At 38.9% G+C, this 24,785-nt stretch overlaps 1 protein-coding gene across 2 annotated transcripts in view; it reads right to left on the bottom strand.

Moving 5' to 3' along the window:
• USP24 (ubiquitin specific peptidase 24) overlaps positions 1-24,474 on the bottom strand; it is a 65,970-nt gene extending 41,496 nt beyond the window's left edge. For both annotated transcript variants that reach the window (XM_059822295.1, XM_059822294.1), the window contains exons 1-12: positions 24,166-24,474; positions 11,687-11,852; positions 10,641-10,708; positions 9,017-9,160; positions 8,367-8,489; positions 7,474-7,509; positions 6,823-6,888; positions 5,281-5,346; positions 4,234-4,308; positions 3,239-3,397; positions 1,782-1,896; positions 1,144-1,247 (exon numbers count right to left, since the gene is read on the bottom strand). In XM_059822295.1, the coding sequence (XP_059678278.1) occupies positions 1,144-1,247; positions 1,782-1,896; positions 3,239-3,397; positions 4,234-4,308; positions 5,281-5,346; positions 6,823-6,888; positions 7,474-7,509; positions 8,367-8,489; positions 9,017-9,160; positions 10,641-10,708; positions 11,687-11,852; positions 24,166-24,474 (1,431 nt within the window). The remainder of the gene's footprint in view (positions 1-1,143; positions 1,248-1,781; positions 1,897-3,238; positions 3,398-4,233; positions 4,309-5,280; positions 5,347-6,822; positions 6,889-7,473; positions 7,510-8,366; positions 8,490-9,016; positions 9,161-10,640; positions 10,709-11,686; positions 11,853-24,165) is intronic.
• Positions 24,475-24,785: the final 311 nt, after the last annotated feature.

Raw genomic sequence — 24,785 nt, forward strand, 5'->3', positions numbered from 1 at the left:
ATGAGACAGAGAAGGATCTCCATGTAACTATTATCCTACTATTCATACTAATGAGAAAGAATAACAGCTTTTGACATGTTACAAACACAAGGTAAGAATAATAGTCTCTGCTCCTCATTTCACTGGCAGAGAGGTCTTTGGAACTAATTCTAAAGCAGGAAAAAACAAGTTAGTCTGCCAGCAGCTTCAAGATGCTGCAGTGGCACATAGCACTGCAAGGTGTGGTGCTAGCAATACAAACATCACCATTTTTACCGCTTGGTTAAGTTCATGTGTGGGGTGCTCCATCCCCAATACTCTTTAAGGCTTTACTCAAAAGTGAGCAATACAAAATCTCCTCCCACACTGATGGGAGCACCATGGTAACAACAGCCAGGAGAGGAGAGGAAGTATTGCATTTTATTAAAGAGTAAAAGTGAGCGAGCTAGAATCGTACTTCAGCTCTACTAAACGTGCAAGACTTGCTACGATGCCTGCACATACTGCGGATCTGACAGCATCCAATGAGTTTAGTCTAAAACTTCAACATTTGGACAGAGAAGAAAACCATTTCCTGCAGCGAAAGATTATGTTTCTGGTCAAAATTTCCATGTCATTTGCATTAAGCAGTCAAACCACCTTTCCTAGGCAGCGATAAGTTGAATATACATAAAGTGAATGTGAAAAGATGACTTGTCAGTCAATTAAACGTATGTACAGGAAGTTAAATAGGAATTCATACAGTTTGAGGCCACTCTCTTTAAAGTCACACTGTGAGCTGCATTCAAATCTATACCTCCAGCCATGAAAATTAATATCCTTAGGCACGGTCTTTGGTCTAGACAAACACTCTATTACATATTTCAGGCTGACAACCTCTTGTTCCAAGTCAAATATTTTTGCAGCCCCTTAACACTTGTTGCAAAGAACTGAACTTCATCATAAGATTTAACAGCTGTTACAAGAAATTGCCAGAACACTCGATTTTAAATGGTAAAGGAAGAAGCAGAAGAAAGCTCTTGCATTAATTATACCATTAAAATCTCAACACATCCACTTTGCAATAAAGAGATGCCTATATTATAAACCAAAAAAAATCCCACTACTAGAATGTCTGCTTTTGTAAGACAGTCTAAAAGCACCTGCCTAGTCTTGGTTGCTTACCTGAATTCTCCAAATTTTAGTGAGCTCGTCTAAAGATAATTTACTGCCCAGCAGTTCAATAATTCCCTTTATACGATCACAGTATTGCGCTTGGTCTATATTACCTATGAAACAAAGAAAGGCAACTAAATAAATATATTTAAAACAGTATTAGATACACTAAATGCATAAGAATAAAGAAAGTTCTTCTAAAACGGAGAACAAAGTTATCTTCATTTGAAAATTCTTTCTTTACTGTTACAGACAAATCTATCAGTTCAAAGAAAAAGAAAAAGCTCCTTCCATTTTTGTTTTGTTCTACTTCATGTATCTGATAGCAGTTCACAACTATTGGGCCTTGCTACTTGGAAAAAACCCAAACTCTCTTTTCTCTCTTTTCTAGGGGCTAACAATATGCAAAGATAAACTGAGAGTAAAAACCCCAGGTACAGCAGAAGACACCTGCACAGATGTCAAATAGAGGACTAGATAATAGCAGCAGAATTTGCAGGGTTTTCCTTACTCCATTTTGAAGACAACAAAAACCTTGAACTTCTTTGCTAATACTGTTCCATTAAAATGTATTGAAAGGGACAGACAAAATTTTTAAATTTAAGACATTCAAAGCACATGCCAAAAGTCTCTGTGAAAGTGCTTACCTTCTAGAGCAATCGACAGGACAGAATTTTCTACTAGCCAATTTAGTAATCTGTCTGTATCTATTGCATTCTTCACTGATTTGGATACAGTGCTGTCTTCTATTAATTTCGTTACCTAGAAATTGCAAAATGTGAGATTCTAACAATGATTCCCACATGCATTATACATGCACACAATGAAATCTATTCAAAAGGCTTACTGCAAAGCTTAAACGTGAATCCTGAAATATTTTGAGCACAGGAGGTGTCTGGGGGTTGTTTTTTGTTGGTTGGTTTTGCAGGCTTGTTTTGGTTGTTTGGGTGTTTTGGTTGTTTGTTTTGTGCATTTTTGTTTTGGGTGGGTTTTTTTTGTTTGTTTGTTTTTGCAATAAGCTGTTTAAAGGAAAATGCATAACCAGAAACACCTCCTTGCCATCAGTCTGTGATGCAGTAGATTCTTATTCCCAGTGTGACACAGAAAAGCTGGCCTGTGCTGCCAGGTATATTTCTACAGATATACCAGAAGTAGGTTATCTCAGGCTTCTGCTTGTTACACTCAAATCAGTGTCCTATTTTTTATCCAGTACAGAACCAATACAGGCTCCTCGCTCTAGGGAGAAAGAATACATTTCTGCTAAAGCCTTCAAAAGCTGCACTTGTATAACTTCATGAGGGATACATGGCACTTATGATTAAGAACCAAACAGCAATGAGGTTTAACATCTCAATTTTCCCATACATAAAGAAGCAAAAAGCACAAAAGAGGGACTCTAAAACACCTTACAGTGCCTGAATACTAAAAAAATGACTTTTTTCGGGACACTTAAATCATACAAGTTCTCGAAGGGATAAATGAACAACTCCATACTTAAACCACAAGTCCCATGAAAAATAAACTGTTTTCTTCTTCTTAGATTTAAGATTCTAGCACAAAGAGCTCTGGTCCACAAACTCCAGCTCCTAGGTGCTACTACAGTGTCCACTACAACCATAATAAAAAAATACAATTACATACTGTAATGATCTGATATAACTGGACTGAAACACCAATCTAGGATTAGGTACCGTTTGGGTTTTTTTCCCCCTTTTCTCTCAATGAGAGGAGGAGAGAAAAGGGATATCCCATAGGATGCTCTGAATTATCAGGGTTATCTCAGAGCGAATATTCAATGAATAGCATAGACCATTGCTTATAAATCAATCTGAAATTGCAGTTCTTAGAAAAGGTTCAAACTATGTCTAGTTGTTTTTTAACTGGGAGGCCATGGTCCTTGCAGTGGCTACTAATATTACAAACAACTCTTGTCATATAGACTTGTATTGGTATTTGTTACAAACTAAGCTTTTGCTAAAGCAACATAATTTGTCAGGAAATACTATGCCATCTCTTTAAGGTTGTGGTTTCAATAACTTACTAACAACCCATCCCACCTACACACATACACATGTACACACCAACACATAAAAAGCAAACCTACTTCTTTGAGGGAATTCATTTTTGCACTGAAGTGAGGAGATTTTAACATGCGCAACAGAATGTCCAGCCGCAAGTCATCTACCGCAGTTACCAAATCAGGTTGGAAGCGCATACACAGCAGTTTGATACCAGACAAGAGCTCAGGGATACTGACTAGTCTCTGTTTAAAACAACAACAAAAAAAAGGAAGTATAGAAGCATTGCTATTTTTGCTATCCTATTTCAGACTTCAATGATTCACAAAGAGTAGGTTTAGTGACCCAATACAGACTGTTTAATCTATGAAATGCAGTACCATGTACATCTGAAAGTATTACTTCTACCCTAGAAAGACAACAAAACCTTTGGTTAAAGTGGACTCTCCTGCTACAGATTTGGTACGCTAAACTGTTCCTCTGTAGTTACACAACCTATGCATACTTTCCAGTTCACAATTAACAATAAGCCTAAGTTAACAATAATTAACAATAATAATTAATAAATAATTAAACAATAATTAATAATTAACAATAAGTCTAAGTAAAATTTAACTCTCAAAAATTTAATAGAACTGAATGCCAAATTCAGGGTAATACAGGAAGTAGTCACAAGTTACATGGATGTTTTATCAACAGTTACCAAATTCTCAGAAGCAAACAGCTAATACAACAGTCGTATGCACATAAGTTATAAGAATTTAACAGACTGTAAGATAGTAAGCATCTTCAAGTCATTTAGAGAAGCGAGCATCTTGTACACTTCAGAAGGGGACCAACAAACCATATTTCATAGCAACAGCAGCAAAATATTTTAAAAATGGTCATGACATCAGGTATCTACTGAAAGGGGTATTGAATGGAATTGGGTAAATGCATTTTGTTCTATATCATTCAGTCAGAATTCAGAACAGGCTCTATTTTTGCCAGTGAAAATAAAGCTATTGTTCTAGTCTACGTTGCCAGCATTTCCAAGACACACAGTAAGTTCTTCCTAAATATTTAACATATAAAACATTACCTTGTCTTTCAAGTCCTTCTCTTCTACATTCTGTACATATTTAATCATTTTATGAATGATTGGATCCAGCATGGGCTAAAGAACGTGAGAAAAGGTATGACAATCATTTTATGTTTCCTGAAATCAATTACGTTACTCAGAAGATCTGGCTGCAGCAAAGTGAAATACGTAGCTGAAAGCTCACAATTACCTTAGACATAAGTAACACCTACAACATACATAATACTATCCTGCTGGGTACATCCCGAAAAAGAAGCAATTAAAATGAGAAGCCATTTCAGACCACCATGATACAGGTTTAAAAAAAACAAAACAAAAAACAAAGAAAAAACAGATCTTTCAAAATGCATTAGTTATTAGATGCATATGCCTCTCTGACTCCCACTGGCTTCTAAACTATCTCCTCTTCAAGTAAAGACTTTCAGTCATTTAATTAAATTGATAGTTTTTGTTAGTGAGTATAGGTGTGAAGCCTGGGGTATATCTGCATGTACATATTATGGTGAATTCTTTTTTCCTGTACCACAATTTTCTCCAGTGTAAACTCTCATATCCATGGGCTTGATCTCAGCCAGAAAGTTAAATGTAAAACAAAATCCATCCATCAATCTAGATTCTTTTTCCACATGCTTTACACTGATGAAGCTTACTAATGGCAGTGGCAAAGCTTCTCATTACTGCAGATGTAGCTAACTGACTACAGTTCACCGTGCTTAGAAAATGAATCTGAACATTGTCTGAGCCCTCTATCCATCGCCCTCAGGATGCTCAAAATGATTCTTGTATTTTATGTAAAGTGAGTTTTGAAAGCTTTTCTAATTAGTCACCAGTTTCACACCAACCAGTTGTAAACTAATTTTCAGTCCTGTGTTTTTTCAAATTTGCACGATAAAAAGCATAGGTTCTCATGTAGCTGTCTTTCTGATACCATACTGCCCAAGATCTACTTTAATACAGAGAGCTCCATCTAAATTTGAGCAAACTACTACAATCACATTTCAAGCCTTTACTATTTGCTGAAAAGAACTCTGAACAAAGGCATTTTACCTGTACTACAGAAGAGTTAAGATATTCTGCACAAACTCCAAATGGTTGAACTAATGCAGAGATCGCCTGAAAGAAATACAGCAAGTATTTAGGTGTACATATAAAAGATCTTTTCAGAGCTAGTGATCTATACCTTAAAAGGGAAATGAAGGTGAATAAGTATTATTTATCTCATATGATAGTTTCCAGTCATTTGCTACAAATTGATTTTTGTGTACAACCCCTTTACAAGACCACATGGTTCAGGAAAGCGATTTACTCTATGGCATACAGTTCATGTTACATATTTTTGCCTGAAATAAAAACGCCTTCCAGTTTTCACTAATCTTCGTCCTCCCTCATTCTGTTCAGTCTTCTCTGCCTAATCCTGTTTCAGTCACAGAAGTAAACAGATGGAAAGGGACACATCACATTTTGGTTGCTCTCTACAGAAATGAGAAGTGTGAATGCAAGACTTAAAGCCACACGGCAGGTTTCTTCCCCAAAGCATGATTTTATCCTTATTTACTTTATACCCAAACTGTATACCTATACTACCCAAACTATATTTGGGATTATATACCCAAACTATTCTATGATTCTATGATTGTCAAGTGATATCTATCATCAAGAAATTAAATGTATAAAGACCTTTGTTTGCCAATAAATAATATCAAAATTGGTTTCTTCTCACACTGGATCAAGAATTGTGAAATTGAGTGTGCACCACTGCAATCAAAGGCCTAAATTAAGTGATGCTGAACCAGACTTCCTTCCTAAGCAAGCAGTTATTAGTCATTAAACAAAGTCAAAGTTTCTGTTACAGCATCAGGGTCTAATTCAAGTTTCATTATTCTTCTGTCATGCTTATATATGAACCTCTCTCTTTATAAAAGAAGTCGAATTCTCTCCAAATGGCATTTCACTGAAAGCAGACTGATTTTATACTGAGGGCCAAGATTCTAAATGACATAGTTTTCCCTTAGCCTCCTTGCTCTTCAAAGCTTGAAAGATTATGAAGTCTCCTGAATATAGGTTAGGAAACTAAAACTAAACAAGTTAGGCTTTGTCACTAAAAATAGTTTAGAACTGTTGAACCAGCCAGTTTTTAGACACAGCTCTTGAAAAGTTCCTTAGGATTAGACAGTGTCTGTCTTCCTAAGGATTTTTTTCCTTAAACAATGATTTCTATAATAAATGACAGAAGTCAATTCATTTGCAGCTAAATACAGCTACAGCTGAAGTAAACAGAAAACCAGGGACATACTTGTGAATTTACAGTGAAACTAGACTGATTGATGTCTAACTGGAAGGCTGAATGTTAGCCAGAAAGGTACACTAAACCTTCCTTTTTTCTATGATGTCTCAAAAGCTCTTCAGTCAGGATTCTTATGCACAACCTCATTTGACCTCCAGTCTAACAGCACTTCTCCAGGGCTCTGTGGGAATGTTGCTTTGGTACCAAAGCAAAGGTAAGAGCGCTGCCAAAAGGGACACTACTGGTTCTACATGAAGTGTGTAATGGAAAGGGAGAAGTCTTGTTGTAACAGAAGATGAACTTACCCCAAGTTCAATATCTTCTGAATTGAGTTTGGACTGAATTGCTGAAAATCCACCCAACTCTGCAAACTGAAATAAAGTAATCTGTATTATGTTAGTGAACTATAGTATTTTATCTTTTAAATACGCTATTATAGCAAATACTCCACTGAGAGTTCCTGGGATGCCAACAAGTATCCTTTACTGTGGAACATTACATTCAACATAAACTTTATGTTTTCACGGGAATTCAGGGGCACACTAGGGAATGCAATTATAGCTGGTACCAGTTTAAACATCAAGCTAGAAACTCTGTCTTGGGTAAAAATGGATATAGGGAAGAAAGCTAGACCACATATAGCACCAGCTGACTGGTCTAGCACATTTGACTGGGAAACAGCACCGCAGCCTGAGCTCTCAACTTCCTCTAGTCATAGCTATCATGTTAGGGTAAAGGTGCTCAAGGGAGAAGGCAGCAACTCAACAAGATCTATTTAGCAAGGCCTTTTCCCTACATGTAGACAGGATTAATATCTTAAACTTTTTTTTTTGTGGTTGTCAAAAAAGTGAAGAGTGGAAAAACAAGTCGGGGGGAGGGGGGAAGAAGAAATTATCTCTGAAGCCCAATGAATTCGAGCAACAAATAACAATTCTGGTTGGTTTACATTTACCTACCCTGTTTACCAGATCCACCAGCCACCCATGAGGTTCCTTGAACAATGAAAATATTAACAAATTAGTAGCTGCAACAATCAATGCTAAACATTTGTCTTCTGAAACAGGTATTTGAACAGACACATTCAGCCCATTAACCCACACCCCAAATGCACGCACTATTATTTCAAAGAAAACAGCAATGTGTTTGTAACAACTCCTTTACTAAGCATGTAGCTGGAGCTCTGGGAGGTTCTCATTAGCATCATCCTTTTTTAGACTCCGCTTGACATCACTGACCATGTGCTGTGGCAACAGTAGGCACCGTGGCTGCTGACTCACAAGCAACTATATTTATAGCACATTAGCAGCGTGGAACATTACTAAAGAACCTTTCCCAAAGCAGCACATGTAGAATTTTCTTTCTATGGCCACAAACTTGTTTCCTGAAGGACAGATCAACACCACCAAGGCTCTTTTTTAGACCCACCCATCTGGAACAACTGCAACAAGACAATGCAAATCTCAAAAAACTTCCTCCTTGCCAGCGTGTCTGACTTGAAGATATCCTATCCTTGGCTGCCAGAAAAGCATAAATTCTCTGCTAGAACTGTACACTTTGAGTTATCCTAGTCATTTCACACTCAACAGCTAAACAGATATCAGTCCTCAGATACAACAGACCTACCCGTTTGATTGTTGTGATACTTTAGACAGCCTCTAATAGAGAACTGGGACAATTTGAGAGGACAAATTCGTTTCTACAGACCAACACATACTGAAGATCTATTTCCTGCAATTCTTGGCAACACATTTAAGCTTTCTTGTATTATAAGTACCTACTAATCAAACAATCTTTTCTGAAACACACACATCTACCCTAAAAATAGGTTTCAGGGCATGGCCATGCTCACCTTCTGAAAAGTGGATATGGGCGAGACAGCATGCATGTTCCCCTCCCCGAAGACTTCTGCCCAGTTTCTCTGGCATACCTTCATTCGATTCTTGAAATGATACTCATTGTCAGGGTTAAATGCCTTGAAAGAAAAGCCCATGGCAATGAACAGCGTGGCTTATGCCAGTTGCAAAACTTATCTTGGTAATGTGTGACTTTTTCAGTTGAGCATTCTCCTGGTTGACAGAAAGATCTAGCAAAAAATAAAGTTTAACAGAAGACCCCTGCTCCTGTCTCTCAGTTCTCACTGTATAAAGCATTCTGAAGCTTCCATTCTGTATAGACAATATCCAATACCCATGTGAGCCAGGCCTGTATGAAGGCGGAGATGCACTCAAAGCACCAGTTTAAAAAAAAAAAACCAACAAAAAAACAAACAGTGAAGTGACAGCAGATGTGATTTTTTTTGAGAGTGCTAGTTTTCAAAACTTTTGAACAGGACTCAGCCCTTTGTGAATTGCATACTGGATATTAAAAATCCACAGCAAGCAATGGCTGCAGATTGTAAGACAATATACTACAACTTAAATATAGTTAGGAAGCAGCAGCATCGTAAATATGAAATGCCAAATACCCAAATATTAGAAACTGCATCAAAGAGTCAAATACCATTGTAAGTACACCGAGCAGGCCCACAGGAATAGGATCTTGTTTTACTCTTTCTGCAACCAGGTCCACTAGCAGCATAAGCATATTGTATATTCCTTCATGGATTTCAGTTCCCCATTTGTGAACAGCACTGGATGTCAACAGCTAAAAAAAAAAGAAAAAAGTAATTTTTTGGAAGTTTGAGCACACTCACAAAACAGGAGAAATTTATCAACCCCTGAGACTGTCTTCAGAGCAAGTGTTTCCTTAGAGTGTACTAAACACTATCTGGTGTGTTTTTCAAATGTTTTTCCTGCACTAATGGCTTAAGAGTTAATTAAATTTGTAATTTCATTGAAGAACACCTTAAATCACAGTTTATGACAGACAATAAAATGTAGCAAGGCAAACTGTTTTCCATTTCCACGCACTAGTAAAGACTGTAACCTTTGCAAAGAACAACGAATATGCAAATAATTTGCTTGCAGATTGAAGACAACTATTAAATCTTCAAGTAGGCGTGTCACAAGTGTGCACTGATTCAGCTGTAATAACCATTTACCAATTCACACTTTTTGAGCAGTTGCTATTGGAAAACAAAGAACATGTACCGTGAAGAGAGAGGTATTTAATGCTGCTTTCCCACCTACTGAAACATGTTCTTTAAATCTGGTCTAATGTGGTTGTTCATAAAGGACATTAAGCTTTCATCTGCAAATTTCCGGTAGTTGTGTCTGAACATAAGCAGTTAAAAAGCTTAATACTTTAAATACAATTACTTTTTGTACCATTTTAAGAAACAAAAGAGTTTCTTGCAAATGTTTCAGCAAATTGTAATTCAGCACATTCTGAACTTAGATTTCTACAGATTACCCATCTGGAGGAGCAATCTACACCATTTATTTAATATGTAAAATATAGCAAGTGATTTAAAAGCATTATATGTAAAGTTATTACTCTAATAGCCAAATGGAAAAATAATTTTTCCCTTAAATTTCTATCTTCCTTAAATATACTTATATTCTCAGTATTTTAAGATTAGGACTGAGTAACTTTTTAGAAGGTGTATGTATGTTTTCATATATATGGTCTAAAAACTGGGCAAGAAATTGAGGCAGTATCCAAAAGGGATAGAATAGTGGGAAGTAAATTGGTTTGGGAGCTCTGCAGAGAAAATTCACAATAACCCAGAGAAGAACAGCCAGAGAGACACTTTAGGCATTGAGCACTGAGGGGAAAGACAAATTCTAAACAGATCGTGCAAAAAGGTAAGAAAGAATTTAGCAACCCTCCAAAGAAGAGGCAGAAAGAACAGAGTTAAAGGAAATCTGATTCTGAACTTGCCATTAATGGCTGTATCCAAGGGTCTTTAAACCTGTCTTTAGGCTCTGCTAATTACTATAGAGGTCTTCATTTAGGAAAGGAAAAAAAAAGGGAAAAAAAAGCAAAGCTACGTGCCAGAATTGGCCAGAGTTGCAGAACTGGAACTTTGTATGATTTTAATCTAGGAAAATAATCTGACTATGATTGTAATCTAAGAACATACTCACTAGTTACCATAGTTTCTGAAGTCTGGATTACAAGACACCATTTCCACCATGAGCAACATAAAGAAACATTGAATTGGTCTACTATACCTACTTACCTTTTTAAATGCTTCAGGCATGCATCTGTCCATAAATCTCTTGCAGTTCTCATCAGAATCAGAAAGACCTTTACAGAAAGGAAAGTGCTTTTTTAAAGTATTTTAAAAACAATACTTTTTAAGATTACCTCAGGGAGCTCATTGCACGTTTTTGGGAACACCAACCAAAACCAGCAGTAATAAATGTGCTACTGTTCATAACTAGCATGCTTTTTCAGCCACAAAAAAGTGTGAGTCAAGAGAACTTACCTTTCAGAAACAAGAAGTTTCCCAGTGTTCCATCTTTTACAACTTCTTCAAGCATTATAAGCACCATAAGTGTTTCTCCCTTCAACGTTTATAACTTATACTAACTTCAGATCATTTCTGATGCTTCAAAGCCTCCACCCAAAACTAAATCTAAGTATACCCTTATAACACAGGTTAGAAACAAAGAAGCAAACCAGAACCACCTAACAACTTCAATTCTTCCAACAGATTATAACCTCCTTCTAGTCTGCCATTGGCATGATGGAAAAACTATCTTGCACTCTTATTATACACCAGTAGTTGGGCATGATGCCTCCATAACACTCTTAAGCCCAGTCAAAGTACTGAATACAGAAAAGTCAAATTCGAGTCTAATGCAGTATAAGCATTTCACTAGGGAAAAACAACCAGTTATACAAGCGTGGTACAGCACGGATTTAGATGACAGCTTGTTTTTACAAATGGAAAATAACCAGCACAATGAAAAAAAGAGTCAGTAATTCAGCTCTGAAAAACAGAAATTCCTACAACCATTAGAACATAAAGAAACATGTGCTCCACTTTTTAAAAAAAAAGCTTAAGTAAACAAATTACTTTAGAGAAAAAGAGAGACTGACATTCTTTTCACAGCGTTGGGTAGATTAGTTCACTGTTAACCACCTTCACAGAGATGTGATCATTCTGCAGGGTGCTAAGTAAACAACTGCAAGATTAATACGAAAGACATAACTGCCCACCACACTGTCTATGAAATCCTTTGAACAGATAATCTTTATATGTGTAGAAAGAGAACTTACCTAGTCTTGCTAGGTAGGTGGATGCAATTAGGCACTTGCCTAGAGACTCTTCCCGTTTATAGGGTATGGACCAGTGATCTGTTAAAACTCTGCTCTCCAGTTCATACAAGTTAGTTGTTGGAAACTCAATACCTTCACCAGAGCAATTCCCATTTTCATCATTTTTCTGTGAATAAAAAGGAAGTTAGAGTGAAACAATTTTCATCTCTCTCTCCTAGACACTTTAAAGGATTTAGTAGCTTCAGAAAAAGTGGCTGTGCTTATAATAAGCATGTCAAATTCTCAACAACCCTGAGGCTGCTTATGTTTTTCAAAGTAGAATTTAATATTTCAATTTGAATTGGAGGGATTACATACCTTTATGTATTTCGTGTAGGTGATAACTACTATGTTCACATGACTAATTGCTAACTAATTACCTATTTAAGTGGCAAATCTTGTTCCTTAGCACATTGGATCCTAGAGCCAAGTGAGAAGTACTTCCAGTCCCTGTGAGACTGTAGAGTACAAACACTGATCTTCGTAGATCTGCATATTAATCCTCTGTTCAACAACTGCTGTAGATTATGGAATAGTTTATTCTAAGGGAGGCCAATTTCATCACCCTCTCATCCCACCACATTAAGAAACAAAAAAGACCAATTCAGTATATCAGGGTTTTTTTTTTTTACTAGCTAATTATCCAAAGAAAACTTTACATCTCAAATATAGTTGTCCAACAAGGAAACTACAACTGTCCTTCTCCTGAAGTCAAAATGAGTTACTGGAAAATGTTCTGGAAGGCAAACAGGGGAAAGGCAAGCAGATGTCTGCAGCTCAGCTTTACAGGTTTCCTTGCTAGTGCCACTAAACAGCAGCTATTTCTGCATCCAGGCAGAACACAGAATTAATTAGCCCCATGCTCTTTGCTAAGTGCCATATGAGGTAACTGCCTCAGTAGCGCCAAATGAGAGAGTAGACAAGTTATCCATTTATTTTCTTTTGTTTATTTTTTTAACCTCACATAGACACTAGCTACCCAATATGTCCAAGAGTTCACAGGGACAAACTTTCCCTGTCTTCACAAAAGCAGACAACTCAAGCAGCAGAAAGGACAGAATATCTGGATCAGGCCTGGCAGCGACCAGGACAGAGGAAAACACAAGTGCAGTGATGGTAACAAGATCCCCCTGAGAGAGAAGCCAGGGACATGTAAGGAGGAAGGATAAGCAGGAAACATATTCAAGAAAAAAAAACCAACAAAAAACCAGCATCACGAAAGTAAACAAAACAAATAGAAAGGAATAATCCAAAAGGAAGAACTGAACTCAAGAGGACATGGTATACAAAGAATGAAATCAATGTATGCAGACAAGTGGGCTTCCAGCTCTCGCACTGCACTTGCTATTCACAGGATTAGACCTGTTTATTAAAAAGCAGATGTGTCATATTCACTTTCACAATGTTTCCAAAATATTAAGCCAAGGAAACAGCAATTTTATAGAGCTTACCCTTTAAAGTTCACTGGTGCAGGTGACGATAGCACACAGTGGCTGGACTTACTAACAGGTTCTGGAGAGCAGCAGTAAAATTTATAGGAATGCAACATAAAACAGTGCTCAGAAGAAAATACATTAGTGTTTGGGAAGATGCCACCTTCCCCCAACCCTCTACTAGACATTTAGTCCTAAATTTATCATTATAGGAAGTTGTACTTTAACAGACCTTAATATCAACTTCTGAAACTGTAGTCATCTGTCTAGTACCATGCATGGAAGTCTAATTTAATTCACATCTAGCAAATCACGCCCTGTTTAAATACTTCAAGTTTTGGAGAAGAGATGTTTGAAGGTCTAAATGAAAAGAAACTGAAAGCATTTAAAAGCAAAAGTTTTCTAGGAAATATCCTGTTATATTGATAAAACAAGCAACAGTTAAGTTCACAGCTTTTGTAAAGGACACCCATCCAGAAAACAAAATCATTTCCTGTAGAAAATAAATGTGCAGTTATAAAGAAAGCCCTTACAGTAACAGTACGGGATACAATGATTAGTCTAATACAGGTAGACTGAGTGGAATTTAAACACCCAATTGCTAGGTCCCACTTTTCAGTTCAGCCTAGACTTACAGCAAAGGAACGTAACATTTCAACAAACGATTACAGTAACTGAGCTATGGTTGCTCCGTTCCCTGGAGGGAAGTGTCCACTTTAAATAAAAATATCCACTGCTAATACTAGTTTAAGAGGTGCAGTCTAATAGCGGTGCAGATCTTCAACTATTGCTGAAAAACTCCACCTGTTGTTCTGTTTCACCATCTGCATCTACGTGATGTTGCTCTTTATTTACCTCCTTCCACACAAGTGATTGCCAGTGTCCATAATACAGAAAGTCATGAGGAAAGAGTGAAGTAACACATGTTCCTCATTGTACACTCAGCTCCCACAAATAAGGGCATTATCATAAACTGTGCTAAGGGTACATCTGGCCTATTGCTGGATTAAGTCTACCAACAATGTAGTGAAAAGATGGGTTTTTTTACAGAAGAAGTTACAACGGGTGTGGTACTGGGAATATTGCCCTAATAACAAAGGGAGGAGCACATCTTTGGCACATTCCGCTAATTAGAGACAACAAGTCTTCTTGCTTTTCCGTTTTCTGCTACTGAAACCCTGCCCAGAAAGTACAAAATGTAATTATTTATTAATTTTAGAACCTATCACATACAAGTAGCTTCACAGCTACTGTGAAACCTGCAACAGTCTCAAATAAATGCCCAGGCAGTTTAAAACTCAAATTCCCCTTCAAACCATTAATAAACTTAATACCCTGAATTTTTTGGAGATTACTGCTATGTTCAGTTTATATTACTGCAGACTGAGTCTTGTTTCTTACAACATATCTAGTATGAGTAACAGTCTCTTTAAAGACATTTGCTGCTCTTTCATAATTAGTGTCTTTCTGTACAAAAAAACCCCCCCAAACTGTTCACCATCCAAATTTTAAATCAATTTGTGTACTGCTCTTTAATGTGAGGGATTTATTAACAGCAGCTAGCAGCTGCTGTAAGCAAGGTGCAATGTCAGCTCAGCTTTTGCATCATGTTAAGTTGGCTCACTAACCAACACAGGCTGAAGATCTTACATGCTCTGCTGACATTCACAACTGCAACACATCACAGCTCTGAACAGGTAGCCACAACTAACACTGCATAACTGAGGAGCTGGGAATTGTCGCTACACTCTACTGGGTCCACAGGTGAAATAAAAGCTTTTGAAGAAAGTATGCTATACATGAGAGTAAATAGTACACAAGGCCATGTCAGTCTCTCAAAAAGTGCTTTTCTGGGTCTCTTTTTTTAGGTGAATTATTTTTTTTTTAAACATAGGTAGAAACTTCCTCCCTCCCCTCAAATAGATGACTTCAGAATGGTGTCTGCCAGTTGATGATGACCTAAGTCAGGACTACGCAATTCTGGCTGAACAGACTGGCACCTGACACGTTAAGGATTTGTAGGGATATTCTCCAACAACAGAATAGTAAAAAGCAAAGAAACTATTTCTGGCAGCCAATGGGTCATCGAAAGATAAACTGTTTAAAAGTCTGTAAGAATCATCTGTTTTCTGAGATAGGAAATCATGGTGCACATCACACATCCTGTGACTATTCTCCCTTCTGCAGCCAAAATCTTGAGACCAAAAAACATTTGCTGGCAAACCTTTTCCATGCCTTCTGATGTATCTCTTATTACACAAAAGCCCTGAGCATCCCCCCATTCTAACAGCGTTGCTTGACTCTTTCAGCTTATTTTCAAGGTGTGAAAATGCAGTTACGTCCAAACATACACACACAGGCTCCCAGGAGAAATAGCCTCACATGAACAGTCTCAAGCACTGATTCAAGATTCTCACTCTGGGGACCTGGCACCTCCGAGAGTTGTTTGCAAGGCTGAATAAACAAAAATTGTTAAATACCTGATTAATAAAGCATTGCATAAGTCTGTAGTATAAAACCTTCCATGGAAGACTAACACAGAACAAAGATTAGCCCTTACACAAAAACTGAAATATAAATTAACTATAATTGCCAAAAGGTCACAGTTCAAAGCTTCAAAATGTATTCCTGCAGTATTCAGCTAATTAACTCGTCAAACACTGTTTAACTAAAGCCACTGATATTTACCACACCCATCACTTTACATAAAACAACAAGGAGCTTAAGAAAGTGTTTTGATGCTAATTGGCAGTCTCAGTAACAAAATTACAGTCAAATTTAAATTAAGTTTATTAATTTGATTTTGATAGAAGGCTACCAACAGAATTTTTTATCACCAGAGCTAAGTCACATTATGTGCTCTTGAATCTAGTACAACTTATGAAACAGAACCCCAAAGTCATGTTTCTTTCAAAAAGCAACAGGATCAGACTTTCTAAGATACCAGCACACTGAGCAGTTCCCTTCACCCTCATGCCTTTCTAATAAGTGGTTTTCTCAAAATGACCACCATTTTATAGCCAAGAAAACAGATTTTTGATGCCTCACTGTATTGTAAAAAAAAAAAAAAAAAGAAATCGTATCTTGTTACTATGGACCTACAAACAGGACTAAATTTAATTGCTCTGAAAGGGAGCAATGAAAAAAAAATGCTTAAAGCCAGAATTAGAAGCCGAAAATTCTAGGTCCACCTTTCAGTTTTTATCACAGACATATTAAGCAGTAACGAGGAAATCAATTTTTCAATGCTTCGGCTTCCCCAGCTGTAAAGTGTCAACAGTGACACTTCCCTCTGCCACAGCATGCTGATGCACCATTCACTAGTGTTTGCAAGGTACTGCAAGATGCTCAGGTGGAGGCAAGGTAAGAGAAATACATCAAACACCCATAAAAACAGACAGAGCATTTATCTGCTCTCTGATCTATTATGTCCATCAATTTACGGGAGAAGCTATGAATCCTGAAGTCATGACTTGACAGTCCCTCTATCTGCCAGACTACTGATTAAAGCAGCTTTTACTTTCACACCTGAATGTCAATTCTTTTTTCCCTTAATTAACTCCTAAAAGGAGGATATTCTGTTTCCTAGAACTGAATCACAGGGGTAAGAATTAAAAGGCTTTCAAATAAATCAAAGCCACCACCTTGCACTTACACTTGAACACACTAAGCATGAGGTATTGAATGTTTAAAAAAAATTGTTACATTTTCATACCTGTAATCTACTTGCTTTTTATAAACTGGTGCTCCAGGAGCTTAAAGAACTTCTTTAAACTCATGTTAAGTGGCAGATGTGGGAACAAAATTCAAGAGTATTTCCCAGTTGCCTGTTCTTGCCATCAGATCAAACTCATTCAACCCACACTGCCAAGAGTAAGCTTGGTATCCTTTTATGAATGTAACAATATTAGTAAGCGTCAGAAAATGGTGTCATATATGGAATTTCCACATTATGTTTCTTACTTAGCAATAAGAAAACCCACTGTGACTTCCTAAATGTTTTACTGATGAACAGACATTTATTTGGGAAGTACAGTAACAGTTTTTAACTGTTTTAAGTCCTAAACAGATACAGCATCTTGCCCTTGCATTTTCATCCACAGGAAAATACCTGTATGCGAAACTTTGGAGTATAGCGATAGATAGGAATGCTTTTTGTTATTTATGTTCTAGGCTAAGAGAAAATAAGCTTGTTGGGGAGCTTTACGGATGTTTTATTCTTTTTGCATAGAAATTAAGCTCTTTAGTTCAAATTTTTACTAGGCACTACTTTACACAAGCAAATGTAGTCTTGTCATACGAAAAAATACTAATATTTCATCATGTTAATATAAAGGAATGATACCAGTCTATCACTAAAGAAAAATAAATCCTACGTTACAGACTCCACTTAACTGAAGCTGATTTGGACTCTCACCTCTGCATAAAGACATCCTAAGAAAATTATGATTTATTTAATGAATGTTCTCACAGAAAGTTTTCGACGCTGACTTTAACTGAGAATAGTACAAGTGCATTATCAAAAATGCATGGTTAGACTAAACCATTCTTAGTAGTTGTAAGGGATTATAACAAATCAACCACAAAACCCTCATGGCACCCCCTCTTCCCCTCATCTCTCACAAACCAGAACTGTGTAAGACTGGGAATACGAACACCATGTGAATTTGAAAAAAAAAGTATAAATTCAGCAAAACTAGAAATTAACTAGGATTTTCTAAAAACATTGCTTGTTTTTAGGTCTCCCTGATTTCCAGGGTGACGATGTAATGTTACTAAGCAGTATTCCCCAATGTACTTGCCTAGTTGTTCAGAGATAAACACAGTACTAAGCATTACAGCAAAACAAAATAATTGAGGCTCTATAAAAATCACATTTGAATTAAAAGAGAGGAATACCTTTGCCTTTTTATACTACTATCAACACAGTATTTAGCAGAATCTGAGACGGATTTGTTACAATCACTTTTGGCAATGTATTTTAAAGCTTGATAACTAGCTATAGGCCAGGCAGAGGTCACAGAAAGCACTGTTAAGAGTGCCATTCATAAGGAACCAAGGAAAACACACTTATCTTGCATGTGCTTTCAGTATTGTCTGTGGATGTATTTTAAAAACTTATTCCATTAGCGTAACTACAAACAGCCAGACTCCGAGCTGATACCATTATTCCTCCCAACCCTTGAGTTTTCATAAGCCCAAAACCCCATGCTTATTTCCAAATAACTGAAAATAACTTTGTGTGGTATGAGATAAACATGGTGCTTTAATACAATAAAACAATGAATCACAAATGCTTAGCATTTCAGTACTTAAAATTAAGTCAACGCTTCTATCTTCCTGCCAAAACACCAGGCATTAATAGAGAAGTACTGCAGAAACACTAGATAAAATATTTATTATTTTAGTGACCAAAGGTCAGGCTCTGGAAGGGAGAATTAATTCAATAACACCGCTAAACACTCATCTATACTTCTGTTCTATGGATGCATACTGATGTATAGTGAGACAGAAATGAGAACTGACAAAGCAGCTGACAGAGTTCGAATTCCAGTTCTACAATGTATCATTACAAAATTAATATGAAAAATCTTTAAGTGCCTCTCGAGAGGCATCAGAACAAGAGAAGTCAGAACCACTGTAAAGTAGTGAGAAGGAAGATCAAGTGGCAAGAAACATCGAGCACACTGGCTTTTTTTAATTTATTCTAATTTGACCCATGAAACATAACTGAAATATACATACCAAAGACTATTCCTACTGCAGCACAAATACCTGGTTTTCTTCAAAATAAGAGCTTACAAAAGAAACAGGCACTTCCTTTCCATCTTTGCCCTCCTCGTACAAAGAGCTACTGTTCCTTAATCCAAAAGCAATCCAAATCATTTGCTGGAATTAACTTCTAACACTGGCTAATTTGTTTTTATTCTCATTCTTCCTCAGTATTTCACTTCCTTATTAAACAGCTGCCACAGAACAGCACTGTAAACTGGGAAGATGACCAGAAAATGCCTCCAGAGAACATTATAGCAAAGACGCTTCCTGCCCAGCTGAGAAGTTGGCTACACAAAGTTGTCTCCTACCTCCACTGACCCCACAGGCATCACCTTCACTGATGAACCAGCAATTATAAAGTGATAGTCTCAATCCAACGATTATTCTGACAATCACATCATATGATGAGTTTATAAATCATACAAAACAAAGTTTACATTTCAAGTTAACCAAGTGCACCTCTCAGTATTACCCCTATTTTCCCTAACTTCATGTAGCATCTCTAATAGTCTGAGTTACATCAGGAATGAAAATCAGGGTATTTTCTTTCAAAATCCAAGAAAGCATGAACATAACCAGACTCTAAATGGAGGTTCTACACCAGGGCCACTAATTTTTGAAAACAGTGATGCCGAAAACCAGGAGTGCTAAAATACTAATTCCACTTGACATTCTGATGGCATCCAGCCAGGGACTCAATGCCAGAATCCACCACAGAGCTTTATTTGATTGCTTAATTGTTTTACAAGGCCAATTCCTGGACAAGCTACACCGTAAAACTTCCACATGAGAATGCTAGAAATACTCACTTTTGAAAAGCTCAACACTACTTACAAAACAGGAAACTGACTTTAAATTTATCAAATTGTAGCGTGAAATCCATCTCATTTGCTTGGAGGCTAAATACCTTTTTTCTCTTTAAGTAAATACAGCTCCTTCCATTCAAGGATCAAAGAACTTCACAAGCCTAACGTCCGTGGTACTACTAATAAAGCACACACTATTATCCTCATTTTACACACTAAAAGCTAAAACAGAGGTTAAGTTACACACCCACCATGACGCAGTGCATCTGTGGCAGAACTGCTTTCAGTACTGAGCTCTAATAATCAGGAGAGAGGGGGTTTTGAACACAATAGTTCTGCAGCATGACTAGTGAGAATGTTCCTGGCACTGTTACTTGCTACAGTCACTGGCCTGTTTCTTTTACAAAACCCCCTTCTCTTGAAATCAAACAGCACCTCTGAAAGCAATCTTGGACAAGTTTTATTACAAACCTTATCTAGTAAAATCTGGCGTATATGAGCTTTTGATCCAGTTCAACTAAAAACAATAAATCAAAAGAGCACATGCTAAAGGAGACAGGAATAGCTAGAAGGTAATATAATCTGTTAATCACAATTTACCCAAAAGGTCATAGTAATGACTCTCAGAAGCTGTTTAAAAACAAATCAAGATTATGTTAGTAGAGGTTATACAAACCGTTGTTATATGTTCAATACTTTTAGTGTAAGTGGGTTACTACCCCTTACTACAGTTTTAGGTTCTCTGGTCACAATCCCCACAATCATTTGGCCTTCCTTTCTCCATCCCATTCCCCCTCAACTCATGAAAGTCAGCACTTGTGGCACTCATGGCAATTCATGGACACACTGACAGACACTGTCACCACATTTGTTTATAGCCTTTTTTTAAATTATAAGGATTTGCTAGCAGTTCATAAAACAGCTTATCTGTCAGTCATATGAAAAGATGAGCATACCACCCCTCCAACCCCCCTCCACAAAGAATCACACTGTAAAAATCTGCCTAAGGAATAAACACAGAAATCCCAGACTCTTGCCAAAATGCACTTAGATTTACTTCAGCTGACAGACATAAACGTAGAAGTTATGTCAAACAGGCAAAGTTACCTCTTGTAAAAGCCAGTGACCTCAGCCTGTCGAAGTGGTTTGGCACTACACAGGGCAAAACTTCAAAACAACTGTAAACCTAAAGTCGAATTTCCTGACATTTCAGGAAGACTGCACAAATGAATGTGAAGCCACCTTCATATTTCCAAATTTGTCTGCCCTTTTTCTTTTAGTAAGTTAAGCATGGTCATGTTAACAGCATCAACTCCAGAGGCACATAACAGCTATTAACCTAAAACTGAATCAGCTGTATGCTCTTTGGAAGACATTAACCTGCTGAAACTGAAGTTTCAGCCCTTGTGAAATTGAATTTATGTATGTCTTCATCTCAAGTCTCACATATAAAGCATAGAGCATGCGTCGGGCCAGGTCATAGCAGCTGTCTTGCTTCTGGGTCAGTTACTCCAAATTCAGGCTTCTGTAACACTTCCAGACACCCCTGAAGACCAGCAGTCTGGACCACTGAAAGAGGATTCACACTGGTTTTACTATCTTATCTAAAGACAACATGTTTTTACTAGTATGATATGTATCCGGTTGCTGTGCTCTTCTCAAAGACGACCAACAGACAAGCCTTGCTTTGATCAACATGCTTACTGAACAGAACAGATTCTAACATTATGTAATAGAAAACAAGTAAGCATATGCAAACATAATGGATTCATTACTGATTAGGGAAAATGTAAAGTGTTTAATCATTCATAAATCTATTCTTATATGCATGGTAAACTGTACTCAGCCAAAAAAAGAATGTAAATACCAAGTACAGACCTGTTATACACACGTCTTGAAGAATGGCTAAAGCTTTCTTCTTATTTTTAAATTTAAAAAATCTAATCCTAACTTTTGTTCATTAAGAAGATTATTAGATTGGAAAATTTTGTTTAGGGGAACATTTTTAATAACTGCTCTCTTTTGATTTATGGGTTCATGTACATTGCTGATATACAAAATCCAAAAATCTAACACACCACTACCTTCCCACTAAAGAAAAGTTAAAACTGGTATTATTATGAGAAGGAGGACTACACACTGTAAGAGCTGCTAGAAAGAGAGATGATGCTGAGAGGAAGAAAACCAGAAGTAACATCTGAATTACCACAAGCTAGCATAGGGTATAATATGTTTCAACATAATGTATATGACTACAATGAATAATACAGCTATTTGTGCAATGGCTTTCTGTACAGCTTCATATGCCATAAGCTTGTGCTGAGTGGAAAACTACTTACTGACTAACCGCCTAAGTAATATCTGTAGTTTATTAGATGTAGTTCTAGATTACTTTTGAAGAATAAAAAGAACAAGAACTGCTCATATATATTTTTTTCCCCGCTTATATATGTCAAAAGCTGCTAGGTTGTACTACAACATTAGACAAATAAGCACAGGCAACAATCCCAAGTCTTAAGATTTTTGCAGGTATAACTCTTATATTACAAAAATACTGGTTTGCATACATGTGCAGGAGTTGACAGATGTTCATATGCAAATGAATCCAACTACTAAATTGAGGCCTGAATTTATCTAAAGTTTCATGTAGCGAGATACTTCAATCCTTCTGAAACGCCTACTTTGTGGATTTGCGGTCATTTGCCTGTATTGAAATGTTTTGGTTTCCATCCTGTGGGTTAACAAGAACACAAGTCAAAGCAAACAAGAACATGAGTGGCAAAGGAAACTCAAGTGTAAGTAAGTTTGTTCTGACATACAAGCTGAAATAAGGGAAAAAAATCATCTTAGAGTTGTCAAAGTGTCATTTGTAATAGGAACAAGTGGGGGGAAAAAAGTGCTTCTCTGAAGTTTACACTGACAGCTTCTCTTGAAATGTCACACTGACAACCCACATTGTCCCAACCATAACCATATCTGACAGGAAAATCCATCCTCTTGGTGGCTACAGAGATCTGAATGCAAACAAGTAGAAATCTTACTCACTCCCAACTCTCGAAAGCGAAGGTTAGAAACCAGTTCCTTATTGCTTCAATCTGTGAAGTTGAACAGCAACTTCTCTTCTGCACAGCAGACATGCCATCCCACAGATCACCTTACTCCACAAGCATACATCATCAGCTTATATGAGCTAAAGATCTAACCCAGTTAATTCAGTGAACAGGATCACGTATCTTTATTCTGCAAGACTGGACTTCAATATACTGAGGCTATAGATACGGATGATCTGTGCAAGTGTCACTACATACAAGAAGATATGTGCATGTATTCTTCGTATCTATATAATTATAGATACATACACACACGTACACAGAAAGATATCACTTCTGGCACAGGAAATGCCCAGGATACCGTTCACTGAAGCTTGGGAGGGTACATGAGTTTCCCTGGTTCTATTCACGTGCTTAGGCACCTGCTATTGGCCACTTCTTGAGACAAGGTGGCCCTTTGGTACCGCACAGCTGGGCTGTTCTTCTGTTCTCATCCCCATGGGTTCCATAGTCTGGACACTACTAATTGTCTTGTTTCCTGAGCACTCTGGGAAGTTTTGGAAAAAGGACCTGGAAGAGGAGAAAGCTTTACAGGCAAGTGCTACAAGACAGTTCCAGGCAGCATGAGCGTATCTGCTGGCTGAGGAGTTCAGAGTTCTGGAAGAGGATGGAAGAGAGAAGAGAAAAAGGCTGACAGGACGAAGGGGAGAACTGGGAAAGGCTGGCATTCTCCAGCAGTCCTATTCCAGGTCCATTTTAGAACACGGTTATAAATTATGCGTTAAAACCTTTGTTTTGACAATGTTTGAACTAACTGCATTCTTATTTCAGAATTTATGCTTAGCTTACCCAAATAAAACTGTATGCAAAGTAATACCCAGACCGCACTTTCTTTCACATTGTGCAAACAGTTAAAAAAAATTAGACAGTCATTAGTCACTCGGATTATGCAAGAAGGCACAGGGGGGGCGGGGGGGGTGGTGAGGAAAAAAAAAAATAATCCTACAGTAGCCACACATTCCTAGAATGCCAAGGAAGAGCCTGGGTGCTCTTCACCTTGCAGCGATCGCAAGGAACAGCCACGGCGCGCACTCCCCTGCTCCGACCGGCAGCAAGCCGGCGCAAGGCGGGAGGGCGCTCGGAAGAGCAGCCCCCGACACACCGCCCCGGCCCGTGGGGCGACGGGGCCGACCCCGCGGGGAGCGGGGGCTCCCCTGGGGCAGCCTCCCGCGGGACCCACGCCCCGGTGCGACGCCTGCCCGCCGGCAGCCGCGCAGCAGGGAGGCTCCCGGGGAGCTTCCCCTCGCCGCGCGGGGAGGCCGGCGCTGACAGGAGGCCGCCCCGGGGCAGCCCGCCCGGGGCAGGCCGCAGCTCACCTCGGTCTCCACCACTTCGTGGTAGGCGGGCGGCGGGTCGAAGCCGCCTCCTCCGCCGCCGCTGCCGTCCCCGTCGCCGCCGCGGGGGCCCTGCCCGCCGGCGGGGGAGCCGTGCCCGCCCGGCGGGCCCTGCCCGCTCTCCATGGGCTCGTAGCCGCCGTAGTGGAGGCCGGGCCGCTCGTTGGTGAGCAGCGCCACGGCCTCGTTGATGTCGTTCTTGGCCAGGCGCAGGGCCTTGCGGATGGCGGCCGCGTCCGAGAAGCCCATGCAGAGCAGCGTGGTCATGTGCTGCTCCTCCTCGCTCTCCATGGCCGCGCCGCGCCGCGCCGGGCCGGGCCGGACCGGGGGAGAGGAGGGGGCCGCGAGCCGAGGGGCGCCGGGCTCAGGCGCTGCCCGCCCCGCGCGCCGCCATGTTGACGGGAGCGCCTCTCCCCTCAGCCGCCGCCGCGGCGGCCGCCCCCGCCCCCCCGCGCGCGCCCTCACACACGCGCCCCCTCCGCTCCGCCCTCAGCCCGGAAGCGGCGGCTGAAGCCCGGCTGGGGAGCGCACGCCGAGCCCGCGTCACGTGAAGGGGGAGGCAGCGGTGGCGCGGGGAAGGGAGGGGAGGGAGGCGCAGCGCG

The sequence above is a fragment of the Gavia stellata genome, chromosome 10, assembly GCF_030936135.1.
Source record: "Gavia stellata isolate bGavSte3 chromosome 10, bGavSte3.hap2, whole genome shotgun sequence".
NCBI classification, from domain to species: Eukaryota; Metazoa; Chordata; class Aves; order Gaviiformes; family Gaviidae; genus Gavia; species Gavia stellata.